The 13328-nt window shown below is 46.4% G+C and overlaps 1 protein-coding gene across 2 annotated transcripts in view; it reads left to right on the forward strand.

The window, feature by feature from the left end:
- The window catches only part of LOC117874551, a 72566-nt gene that overhangs the window by 41299 nt on the left and 17939 nt on the right, over positions 1 to 13328 (forward strand). Inside the window, exon 4 of one of the 2 annotated variants that reach the window (XM_034764786.1) lies at positions 11365 to 11415. In XM_034764786.1, the coding sequence (XP_034620677.1) occupies positions 11365 to 11415 (51 nt within the window). Of the gene's footprint in view, positions 1 to 11361; positions 11416 to 13328 lie in introns of both variants that reach the window. The other variant, XM_034764785.1, reaches the window with a different exon arrangement.

The raw sequence follows: 13328 nt of genomic DNA on the forward strand, positions 1-13328 counted from the left end.
GCCTGTTGTTGCAGTGATTTCTTTCCCGTCCCGGGACTGCAGTGGAGGTGCCCCAGCCCGAGAAGTCCCTGTGTTGCTGTTGAAGGAACAACCCTGCATATACATTTTAATTTACTCTATTGCCTGATTTGTGTTAACAATTTAACCCCTTTACAGCACTCAGGGCCATCATGCAAACTAACAAGAAAACCTTGGATGGGCACATGTTGGGCCATGTGGCTGAGAGGTACCCCTGAATTCTCTCTTCTCTTCTGCGGTGCTGCAGCACTTGAAAGGGAGCAAGAAAGTGGTGCAGGAGATGTCTGCCATTGGCATCGCTGTTACACCAATGGAAACATTGCTGGCAGGATTGCAGCTCACATCTAAGCCAGTACTTATTCGTTAATATTTCCAAGGGTCTCTGGCGGTGACTGCAAAAGTGAGATGAACCATGTAAACATCAGATAATATGCTAGGCGAGACTGGCCATTCACTATGGACTGCACTGGACCCAGCACCAGGAACCTGGGGAGGAAATGTCACATTGGCAACAATGAATCAGAAGCCTATGAGCTGTTTCTGAAGAGCCCCCTTCCAGGCTTGACAGCTGTGAAACTAGAGCCCCAGACATTTCAGCAGGGTCTTGCAAACAGGAGAGTTAACTTGTTGTCTAAGCAGTGGCTAATCTTGGCACATACTGTACAGATGAACTGGAGTGAAAGGGATTTAATGAATGCTGCCTCCGTGTTTATTTTTCAGCTTCCAGGTGTCTGTGTTTTCAAACAGGGCATTTCCATGTGCAAATGGAGTTTTGCTTGCGTAAGGCCCGAGAGAAAACTGAGAAAGGACTTTAATATTTGGCTGTAAGTGAATAGATGGACCTGATGACATGATCTGCAGATCAACAGGTACGGGCCAAATTGTCAGGTCAAATCGGGAAGTGAATGCAGAGCTGAGGACTCTCCCCTGAGGATGTCCAGCTCCCTGGCCTCAGAAATCAAATCTTAGGGATGTTAGCAAAGATGCCTTTGCTGATCTTGCCAGTTTCAGCAGTGCATAGGGAGATGAGCTGTCTATAAAGATACCTGGAGCCCATACGTCATACAGACAACCCAGAAACAACAGAGAGTCAGTCACCTACGTACATTCAGACAGTCCATTCCCTAGAGAGATCATAGCTCTATGCAAGTGGGTAACTGCACTTTGTACTAGCTGTAGCTTCCAAGTGATATTCAAGAGTGGTCCCAAAAAAAGTCTGTGGGGTTGTCTGGTGTCACTGACGCTATCTTGGACTTTAAAAACAGGTGGGATCCAGAAGCACTGTCAGATTGCAGACTTCACCGAACTGTGATGCAGAAATTAGGGTTCTAGTCTATTTTGTTCTATTCTAGATTGGTTCTTACAGTATCCTCCTCACTATAGGATCTGAGCGCCTTCCAGCAGTGCATTAAGTAAGGTGACTAACATCTGTCACCTGTGGTTTGTTTAGTCTCTCATCCTCTTCCTGGGGTGGGGGAGAATTTTGTGTGTAGTGAAGTAGTTGCTTCCCCACACTTAAGCTCAAATTTTCATGTGCCCCCTGATTTTGACTCTCTAACCTCAGATGACACAGAGGTGCTAAAGATCCACAACTGTAACTGAAATCAAGGGGAGTTGTAGTTGCTCATATCTCCTAAATGCAGGCCCAATATGCCACCCAAAAATGAAGTCACCCACGTTTAATGGACCCTTTGGAAAATGTACTCCTTAAGCTCTGTGTCTCAGCAGCTTCCCCATCTGTAAAATGGGGTGGTAATACTTCCTTCCGTCCCTCCAGTGGGCGTTGTGATGCTATGTCCATCAGTGGTTTTGAGGAACTCAGATACTATCTTTGGAGATAAGCATAATGGGAAACCTATAATTAATAATACATATACAAGAAAGAGATACTCCCTCACATGTATGCGGTGCTGTAGCCATGTTGGTCCCAAGCTATTAGAGTGAGTGAGGTAATATTTTTAATTGGACCAACTTCTGGGACCTGAAAAAGAGCTGTGTGTAACTTGAATGCTTGTCTTTCTCACCAACAGAAGTTGGTCCAATAAAAGATATTACCTCGCCCACCTTGTCTCTCTAATACTCCCTTAAAGAAATTCAACGGTATTCCATGGTAAAGGTCAAAATCACTGCAGCTTACTCTAGTATTACCCCCCTCCCCACTTTTCCCCAGGGTTATGGACTGATAGTGTATTATTTTTCATTAGGGCTACCGGTGCAGTGACTGTGTAGGTGAATCCATCAGCCATTTAACATGCAGCAATAGCTCAGGGATGTTAGAATCTATTTTATTGCAAGACAGAAAGAGAGGGGGATGGGCCAGGGTACCTGAATTATCCCATACTCCTTTTCCAAAAGTCCCAGGATGTCTGTAAGGTCTAGTTGAGCAGCTCCCAGAGCTGGGTCGAAGAGATTTTGGTGTAACATTTTACGTGAAAGACAGCACCCTGCAGTTCTGCCCTGCAGTGTTAGCCCTGGGCAGGGACCCAAGTCCAAGTGTGGGACATGAGCTCACAGAGCTTGATTCATTGTTGTGCTAGCCATAAAGCCAATGGATCCAGCCACTGGGGAACATAGGCGGCAAGTTATATGGGCCCGTGGTGCCTGTGCTCCACCAATATTTAGGAATGTGGGCCTGGCTCCACTAATGTCTGGGCTTATATTTTCAGAGCCATCCCATCCATAGGATGGACCGGGGCAACTGCCCTGGGCCATGTACTTTGCAGAGCCCCACGCTTCAGGGGGACGTGGGGTCCAGGGCGGACTGGGGGGCCTGGCGCCAGCAGCAGCGAGCGACACTCTGCCCTGCCTGTTCCTGCCTCTGTTCTGCCCTGCCCCCACTCCACCCCTTCCACCAAGCCCCCACCGTGCCTCTTTCTGGCTTCCGACTCCTCCCCCAAGTGATGCTGGGAGCTGGCAGGGCAGCGTGGAGCAGGCTGGGGCTGGCTCGCTCGCTGTTGCCGGTGCCAGGCCCCCCACTAACCACCCAGGCTGCCCTGGACCCCGCATCCCCCTGAAGCATGGGGGCCCCCCAATTTGCAGTTGCCTCGGCCCATCCTATGGATGGGATGGCTCAGCTTGGACCTATTTTGGGCACCACCAAAAATTATACAAACCTGGCGCCCGTGCTGGGGAATTCCCTTCATACAGTGGAATTGGCCTAGAGCAAGGGATTGATTCCCCCCCCCTACCCCCCGTAACCTTCTCCTGCTGTAGGGGGCATAGCTGAGGGAAAGAGTACATGACCACAGTGACTCTGGCCTCTGGCTATTCCCAGCTGCCTCAATGGCCCCTTGAGGCCACAGATAGCCTGGGATAAATTAAGACAGCCCCGAGAATAGGGGAGGTGTAAAAGTGGTGAAAAGCTGCCTTAGCCTTCCTTCCTTAACCCACCTTGATTCCTGTGTTGAGCAGAGCAAAATGGTCCATCTATTGTCTTCCTATCTGTCTAATCTAATCAAGCTAATTAATAATCTGTCTAACCTGCATCTGTTGACTTGCCTCTCTGATTCCCCCACCATCCGGTCTGAGCCTGATTCTGATCCCACTACCTGGTGTAAATCTGGAGCCAGTGCAGTTACTCCAGATTTACACCAGTGAAATAGAGATCAGAATCTGACCTTTTTCCCCAAGTTTTTTTGCATTGTAGGCTCCTCACCAGATCGAAGCATTTGTGCCCAAGCTCTAGCAACATTGCTTAGTGCTAAGGAATTCAAAAACCAAACACCCAACCCAAGTCTTGACAATAGGGAAATCGCTCTTTGTTCTCTCCAGACTCACAAGAAGGTGAAACCTGCCTTCTGCTTTGGGGAAACCTCTTGCCAAGTAAATGAAATGAAGAGACAAGTGAGGCTTGGCTCTCTGTTGCCCTGCACCCCGCACAGTGATTCACACCAGTGCAAAGCACAACTATTGTGATCAGAGGTGCTGGAAATGTGGGCACCCCCACGCTTGAAGTAGTTTCCATCACATACATATTTACAGTTTAGTTCAATAGCTCTCAGCACCCCCGCTGTACAAATTGTTCGAGCGCTTCTGATTGTGATCTGGCAGCTTGGCACCGCTCTGCTGCGGTGTACATGACTGCACAAGGTGCGGGGAGTCAGGCTCTGAGATGGTTTTATGGAGAAGCTGTGTGGTGGCAGGGGAAGGAGAACCTGAAGGAGCCAGGTCTGATGCTGAGTTCTGATTGTGCCCGGCAGACTCCTGGCAGGGAGGGCAATGTATGGGAGGACAGCCCTTGGCCAGTTATTGGAGATGGCCTATCCCCATGTCCCCAACCATTCTTTCCGGCCTTCTTTTATATAGAGTCCAGCGGAAATCCCATTTTGTGCTGATGGGGTGAGGCTGCAGCGTGTTAGATGGCACGGGCATCCCATCCCCCCACCCCGACCCCGCCTGTGCCCTGCCACGCGGTGAGACGTAGGTGGAACTCGGTCAAGCAGAAGCCTGCAGCAGCAGCAGCAGCATGCCTCACAATAGCCACTTTGTGCTGGGGCCTGACCTCATCTGTCCGCCACGCTGCAGCTGCTCCCTCCCCTGCACGGGCGTTAACCCTCGGCACGCTGGGCCAGACGCAATAATTGCTGGGGAGGTGGGAGGGAGTCGCTTTATTCCTTCGCTGGTGCTGTTGGCTGGGGTGTGGTGGGTCTGGTGTCCACTGGGGCAGTGTGGGGAGACTGGGCTACCCCCTGGTCTCCTGGAGCGCCTGCAGAGGAGCGACACTGTGTGGTTGCCCTAGAGGATCCTCACCTGGTCACATGCCGCACTTTACTTTTTGGCAGCAGCAGTTCTTGTCTGTAAAGTGGATTAGTGCCTCTGAAAAGTGACAGCCCTGGAGGCTGAACCCTGGACAAGGAGAGCTTCTCCCACCCTGGCCATCTGTCTCATCCCACCTCTAAGGGCAAGAGGGGAGCTCTTTTGGTGGCCCCATTGAGTCCATTGCTTCTCTGATGGCTCTGCCAACAAGGGAGCCAGCGCATCTGGTTTTGGTGATGTGGATGCCCACCCAGTGGGAACTGGACAGTGAGTCCCCCACTCCTTTTGCATCAGCCACCAAGGAGCCATTGGAGGGCCATGGCTTTCCACAGCTAGTGCCCTGGGTCTAATTTGGCCTGTTGATCTAGAGGTGAAAGGATTGTCCATTGCCAGTCCCCTGAGCAATCTCGTCCTCACTCCTTCCATGGGTCCATCCTGTTCTTTGTATATGTTTCCCCTCCCCTTTGCTTACCCAATATTCTCCCTTCTCTCTCAGCCCCAAATCATCCTGATCCCCACTCTCTGCAAGTTTGAAAGCTTCTGCTATGCTTAAAAAGTGTAATGGCCAGTTACAGTGATGTCTCCAAGTGCCATACGTTCCCTTTGCTTCACAAGTTAAAGTGGATGTCTTAGAAGGTAGAATGCACAGGGCAAGACACGGGAGGCTTCTTTAAAGGTGACCCGCAAAGGGGGGAAAATGGTCTCTGCCTTTTTTACTTCTTTATGATGGATTAAAAAAAAACCCCTGAAAAGTCCTTTTCCAACAATTGTTTCCCTGCATGTTATTTTTACTTTAGAAAACCAGCTCTCGCCTGCCCTGTTTTTCCTAGAAGACTCTATGGACTACTGGGGAACTAGTAAGGGTATGATATCCTCTCTAGCATGGAAAGTAAACCTGGCTGAGGACAAGTGATTTTTAATCAGACTGTTTAAATTTTTTTTGCTTCTTTGTGAACACCTATTTAACGCCAATCCCTGACAAAAAACCCACACACCGTCAATAAAGGCTGAGACCACTCCCAGTCCTCCACAAAACCAGGGAAGGGCAGATCTGACATTCCTCGTATTATAACGAAGGCCTGATCTGCACATATAGTTACAGCAGTTAAACTACAAGGTGTGTTTTAAAATCATTTTCATTAAATTGGTGCAAAACCTCTAGATGGACATTCTTCATTCACTTTCAACTTGGTTTATTTCAATTTATCTTAAGCTGATCTCTTGTTCATTTAAATTAAATTGATGTAAACCAATATTAAACTGAATTAAGATTCTTCACACCGGAGTTTGCACCAATTTAACTAAATGGATGTAAAAAACAATTTTTGTTCTATTGAGTGCAACTTTGGAGTGCAAAGGAGCCCAGTGGTTAAAAAAAGAACAAAACAATCTTTTCTGGTTTGTTTTAAGTTGTGGAGATAGTAAAAATGAAACCAAGATTTCTAAAAATTGTTTCATATAGAAATATTTGAGGCTAAATAGGCATATGGGTAGAGAATTAAGGCTGGTTTTCAATGTGTAGTGTGATATTTTACACTTGTACATTGAAGAGATTCAGCTGCAAGTGAATTTGATTATTAAGCCACGGCACTTTCCTTTCACTGTTCACTTCCATAGTTTTAAATGCTCATTTTCTAAAAATTGTAACATGAGTTAGAATTCGTATCTTTTAACATTCATGTTAATTAGTGAAGCAACTTTAACTTAAAGAGTAATTATGTTTTTGTCTGTTAATATAGATTGCAAAGAACTTGGTAGCATGGTAGCTTTTGTGTGGTTGTATAAACCTAAACGTCCAGTGACTTCTACTGGACAGAAACAGAACTGCTCCAAAGCATGTCATAGGCTCTATACTGCCAATGCCTACATGGAGATTTCTGCTGTAGCACAAGTGTTTAGGAGGGTGGTGCTTTAAGAGCAGCAGGCTCAGTGTTTTGTCTCTGCTGTTTACGTGCCACTCTGAATGGCTGTGATATACAGCCAAGTCCTAGGGGATCATGGGTTAGTTGCAATATTTTATTCAGTGGCTATGTAACTCTCTAAGTGATTGTATTGAATCACTGCAATTTTCTTTTAAATCCCAGTCTGGGATAAAGGGGATCGCTGTGCGTGCTCTTGTGTGCAGGAGGTGGAGTGGGTGGGAGGATTTCTTAGGCTGAACTGATTATACTGTGCTCAAAAATTTAACCCTCCGTCAGCTCATTCAGCCTTCACTTCAGAGCGGCTCAGCATGCAGTCCTGGAAGAAACTTTTCTTTTCTTCAGTCAGTTAGTTTTTGCCTTCACTTTGGGAGCCACCGGCCTGTTACAATATGCTCGCTATTGCTCTGATAACTGTAGTTCAGCTTCTAAAGCCTACAGCCAATTTGAGGTCGATAGGAAGGACATTTTAGTTTAAATGAGGGGGTTGGGAGTAGGAAAGGTGCCTCTTCCATCCCATTCCCTTTATTGCCAAGGGAAGAAGGATAGTCTTGGCTCAGAAGCAGCATCCAATTTTATTCCCAGCTCTGCCACTCACTTGCTAGTTTGTGACTGCAAGCAAATCATGTAACCACTCCCTGCCTCAGTTTCCCCATTTGCAAAATGGGAAATTAAGGGCTACTAGCAGGGTAACATAGTGGTAACGGGACGTGCCACCTCTCTTATGGGCCTTTCCCCCAGCTTTAAGCTGCTCCAAGTCATGCAGCTACGTTAATGTTACTTCAGCCATGTCTGTACCTATGTGTCTATGAATTAATGAGTCTCTGCCTCTCAGAGCCGGACTGAAAGATCTAGAGAGCCAGGATGAGAAAGGGGCTGCCTTGGAAAGTCCCCACGTTGTTGCTAGGCAGCAGCATGCTTTAGCTTCCTAATCTGAAAGGCAGCGCTTGGGCTTGGCAGTGAACTGGCTCTGGAACAGGGAACCAGAGGGACGTAAAACTATACAAAGAGGCTTGACTTTATTTTGTAATTGTACCATTGCTTGGGTGCTGCAGCCCTCCATAGAGAGGGGTGATGGCAGCGTGATTAGGAGCAAAGCAGCAAGAAATTTCACTGGATAAAGCAGCTGGACCCACCCTTATTTTGAGGGGCAAAAACATTTCATGCCCCTCTGCACCTCCTCGATCCTCAAGGCAAAGCTGAAACTCTGCAACACAGTTGCTCTCCCCTTATTTCCCGCCTAAGCAGAAGCCGGACACCAGAGATTTATGGCCCAACTTTGCAGACCCAAGAGCCTGGGTGGGGCACGCATAGAGGCCTGGAGTTTAAGGCCAGAAGGGACCACCAGCTCCATCTAGTCTGACCTTCTGTACATCACAGGCCACCCGCACCCCTCAACAGCCACACACTAGACCCGACAACTAAAATGAGACCAAAGTATTACACCCCACAGGAGACTAGACCATTATGCACAACAGGCAGAGAATCGAAGGGACTGAGGTGCACCAGTTCTTATCCAAACCTCAGAACCTCTTAGAGTTCCCTCATCCCTAGATTTTACTTCTATACCCAAGGAAAGTCCAGCAGGGGCATACCAGAGAGGTCATTACCAAGTAACAAGTCCATGGCTGCCCAAGACTTCATAGCTACCAACATGCTGTCTACCACAGCTACTTGGAACTTCATGGCAGAAGCAGGGATGGAACTAAGATCTTCTCACTCTTAAAGCTTAGCCCTACTACTTTAGGTAAAAGAGAATCTCTATTTATCTGTTAGCAGTATAGGGCTTATGATACAGCTGAGCAATACTAGTTCCATTCACTGAGCTCTGTCCATCCATCTATCTGTTCACTCCCTCCTAAGCCAGTTCATTAAAATATGTAGTATTTAGTCAAGTAATTTTTGGCTTCTTCTTTAAGAGCATTAGGTACTTACATAAGTGCAGCTGCAGTCACAATGAATTGTCTCCCATTTAGTCAGAGGCTGGGTTGAGTAAACATTAGGGCCTTGGTGTCCATGCTAATTTGAAGCTGGCTATTTGGAATGGTGTGAATACATGGTACCTTGCTGGAGTAAAGGGATCTATGAGTGGGAACCCTTGAATCAGCGGAAGCTGTGCAGGGGAGGCTGGGAGGTACCATGCTTGCCTCCTGCAAGCAGGGGCTGGGCTAAGCAGGCTGCTTGACAATGCTTTGCTCTTCTATAGTTCAGCTGTGGAAAATGCTTTACAAGTGTCATTGAATTAAGTGTTGTAACTCCCTCTCGCCCCCGCGCTCCCTCAGGGATTGCTGAGTAGTATAAGCTCAGTTTTACAGAGGCATGGATAAGTCAAGTGACTTGCCCAAGGTCACACAGTTTATAACAGAGCTGGGATTGGAACCCAGGAGTCCTGGTTGCCCAGTTCCCTGCTTTAGCAACATTCCCCTCGAAGGTGGGATTAACACCTAGGCTCTCACCACTAGACCATGCTGCCCCCCCCCCTTGTATGCAGTTCCTCCCCTCAGAGCCGACCAGCATGTAAACTTTTTGTCTTGGGAGGACTCACCTTACCCTCCCAGACAGTGGGTAGATATGGTGAGAGTGAGACATCACACAGTGGCTTTGTAAGAGATGCTTGTGGTGAGGACAAAACCCTGTAAGACCCCACGACTCTTAGCTTCTGCATACCCTGTACCATGCAGTCGGTCTCTTTGTAAAAGGACATTTAGCCCCAGTAGGTTCCCCGCCCGGCCCTCCCCTCATCTCACTCAGCAATCAAGGGGGGTCTTAAAAACAGGCAGTCGCTTCTCAGTAAATACCAAGTTTACAATAACTCCCTCGCAGCAGTGCTGGGAATGGAGCCCTGCATTGTTTTATAGGAATTCCCAAAGAATTACTCGCTGAGCCGGATGGCACAGGCCTGGGTAAGTTCAGCAGTTCTCTTTGTCTGCTTGCACCTAGTTTGTGCTAATTGCTGCTGGAGTCTCTTCAGGGTTAGAGACCTTGGGGCTGCACTGACACCACAGGTTGTGGTTACAGGGCAGAATTCTGGGGCGGGAACTAATACGTGTAGCTGTGACAAAGCCCTTAGATGGCCAGTGAAAATGGTGGATTCAGGCAAGTAACTAATTATATTTGTCAGCTATTAACAGTCCTCAGAGCACCTACACTTTGAAATATACTTGGTCCAAACAAACCCAAATCTATTAGCTTTCAAGACATACTGCAAGACCCATCTCTTTCCCCAGGTATCTGTGGAGGGATGTTTTTGTGGAGGGCTGGGTGCCCTGCCCTGGTATTTGTGCTGGTGGCGGGTGGCTTTTTCTTCCCTTTCCAAGTTTTGGGAGGTTGCTTTGTTTTCTTTGTACTAGTATTTTAAAGGTGTGTTTACTTACAGTAGATTACTTAGAGCTGGTGAAAAAATGGGATAATTTTTTCCCAGTGGATCAAAATTTTTTGGTTTCCATGGGAATTTGTTGTTTTGTTCAGGACAAAAAACTTTTTTTTTTTAACCTCAAATGTTTACTTTTGTTTCAGTTTTTTTTAACCAAATATTTGTGGTTTTTTGTTTATTTTAGTTTTCAAATGCTTTGTTCCCCCTTTATGTATTTTGCCTGTTTTTTCACTGGAAAAAGGAAGAGAGGTTTAAAAAAAAGTGCAAAAAACTGGGGAGTACCCCAGTCTTCTCACTTTGTTACTATTTTCCAATTGGCAAAAGTTGGAAATCAGACAGAAAGTGGGGGAATGTTTTTCAAGTTGAAAAACAATAGCAAAGTGTAGGAAAGCGAGGAAGAAAACACTTTTCTATACTTGGTTACTGTTTTCCAGCTAGTAAAAAGTGGAAAACAGAAAAGGGGGCAAATCCACTATTTATATACAAAAATAAATGCAATAACTGGTGTTTCCTCCATATTTTTCATTTTGAAAAATTGAAATATTTCACTGAAATATTTTTCCATAAAATATTTAGTTTTCAATAAAGCTCTTAATTTCCAACTACAAAAGTTTGTGTCACATTGTTTTTTAACTAACTCTGATGTTATTCAGCCCCTACTTGTCTGGGTACTGTATAAAACTTCCTGATGAACAAAGGAGATAGAGCTGGGACTCAAGTTGACTTAAGGGAACAAGTGGGAAGCCTGGTTGTCTCTGTAGCTGTTTTCTGTAACAAACTCCTCCTGTTCAAGGTGTATGGTTCCATATTTTATGACAAGTGTGATGTCTTTTTGAATACCTGCCAGAGAAACCTAGAGCCATGAGTAGGTGCTTTTTAAATCTATTATGTAACTCTACATAAATAAATATCATATAAATAAATATGGATAATGGGAACATCCACACTTTCATTAAATAGGATATTTTTTTCTTCCAAAAGGAATATTAACTCTCCTGCTTCAGGGCCTAAACCAATCACTAATTGATGGAAATTAGGGGAAAAAAAATTCCTGGTGGGCAAGTTCTTCAAGAATTGTCCTCTAGAAGGTTTCTTTCACCGTTCTCTGAAGTACTTGGTATTGGCCACCATCAAAGACAGTATGCTAGATGGACCACTGGTCTGATCTGTTACTCCTGTCTTATCTTACTCCTCTGAACCATCCATCCTGTTTGATGTAAAGTGACTCCATGCAGGCTTTGTGTCTCTTCCCACCATACCACTGCTACTAATCCTTGCATTCTGTTTCTCTTCCAGAAGATGCTGCTCAAGAAGAACTGTGGTGCAAAAACAAGAGTTATTAAAATTCGCGTAAGTTGCCTGTTTCCAGATGTGTCTGAATGAGGTGGCACCCTTTGAATCTCTACAAATGAGAGCTGGTCTGTGGAGGTTTCCTTTGGGGTGGGTTTCCTTTGAGTTGTCGGTCCGGAGGATTTTTCCGAGCCTGGACTGTAATCAACATAATTGAGGGGTGGTGCTAAAGGCAATCATATATTGGCCTTTCCGCTCTGGAGACCTTGGGGTCAAATCTTGCTTGAAGTGAAAGTCTATGGCATCCTGTAAATGCATGTAATTACACAAAGCCACTCTTCGATAGAGCACTTCTGATCCTCCTCGATCAGAGATGGACCTGAGCTGCAATAACAGGGCTATAGCAGTGCGGGAATGAGATGCATCAGCAGGGCTGTGTGGGAGTCCCAGATACAGAGTAGCAGGGAGCGTGGCTGCAGGTTACAATTGAAGAGAATTGTGTGGGACTCAGGACTGGAATAACCAGGGATGGGAGCTGCAGGTCAGGACTATCTTAAGTATTTTTATGGCCCCCATTACCAGAATATCTGAGCACCTCACATTCTTTATGAATGTATCCTGACAACACCCTAGTAAGGCAGGGCAGCGCTATTAGCCCCACTTTACAGATGAAGAGTTGAGGCACAAAGAGGCTAAGTGACTTGTACAAAGTCAACACAGGAAGTTTGTAATGGAGCAGGGAATTGAACCCAGGTTGCCAGTGCCCTAACCACTGGACCACGCTTCCCTTCTCCAAGGGGATATTGAGGTCCATTGGCAGAGCTTTTCATGGGAGGGTTTGCACAATACTCTCCTAATACATTGACTTTGTTCTAGCTGACACTTTGACTAACCACCATCTCATTCAGAGGTATCTTAGCTCCGTATTGGTGAATAGTATCTAGCAATTATATCTATAGGGCATTGTGGGAGATTTGTGTATGATATCTCACATCTAGCATTCCTGAGACTAAACCAAATGCCTCAGTTGGCTAACAGCTGAGTCCCAAATGACCCTCAGATGATCTGCAGTGTAACTGTAATATACAGGTGAAAACAACACCATCAGCTAACCAGAGAGAAGAAAGCAAACGTCCCTTGTGTAAAAACAGCCACTATCATTGCAGTAATTGCATTCAACAATTAGGCAGCCGTAGGTGATGAATGGCAAATGCAAACCAACATGCATGATAGTGTCTTTGTTGTTTACACTGTATCCTCATGACATCTCAACCCAAAAGCAACTGGAGCATCGAGGCCCTCTGTGTACCCACATCTGCTGCACTACCTTTCCATGCCATCATTTCCCCCCACCCCCATCCTAATCCCCTCTGCCAAGGCACTTCAATCCCACCCTGCAAGAACCCTAGCTGTGACCCAGCACAACTCTTATCAAGTCTCTTAATCCTGACTTTAAGTGCATCCCCTCTTATTCCAGCCTGAACCTCTAGAGAGCTCTGTCACTGCAGCTCACTCCTTCCCAGCCACCATCTCTTGCTGTTCCAGTATTGGGCTTGTCCTGCACACACACGCTGCCAGTCTAGTCATGGCCCCTGTATTTTGGTGCAAGCTGTTTATCAGCTTCCTTCTTTTCCATACACCTTAGGCACACGCATTTTCAGTCTGCTTGTCTCTTCTGTCCCTGGGCTGGTGGTTATTCCTGTGCTACTTGGGTAACAGGTCCCCACCGGTTTCAGTGGCACCTACTAAGGGAGGTGAGAGACTCAAGGGAGGTTTCCCCAAGCGCTGGGAGCTCATTACACCAGCTCACTTCGTATGCCCTGGAGCATCTGAGACCAAATTATTCCTTCCCTCCCTATTGAGCCCGTGTCAGGCTTCACTAAAACAAACAAGTAGAGCACAACCTTTCTGACAGGTGGGGTGAGATTCATGCTTCTGAAGTCACCCCAGGAAAACAGGGATAAGGACATCTC

Source organism: Trachemys scripta, chromosome 3 (genome assembly GCF_013100865.1).
Source record: "Trachemys scripta elegans isolate TJP31775 chromosome 3, CAS_Tse_1.0, whole genome shotgun sequence".
Taxonomy (NCBI): domain Eukaryota; kingdom Metazoa; phylum Chordata; order Testudines; family Emydidae; genus Trachemys; species Trachemys scripta.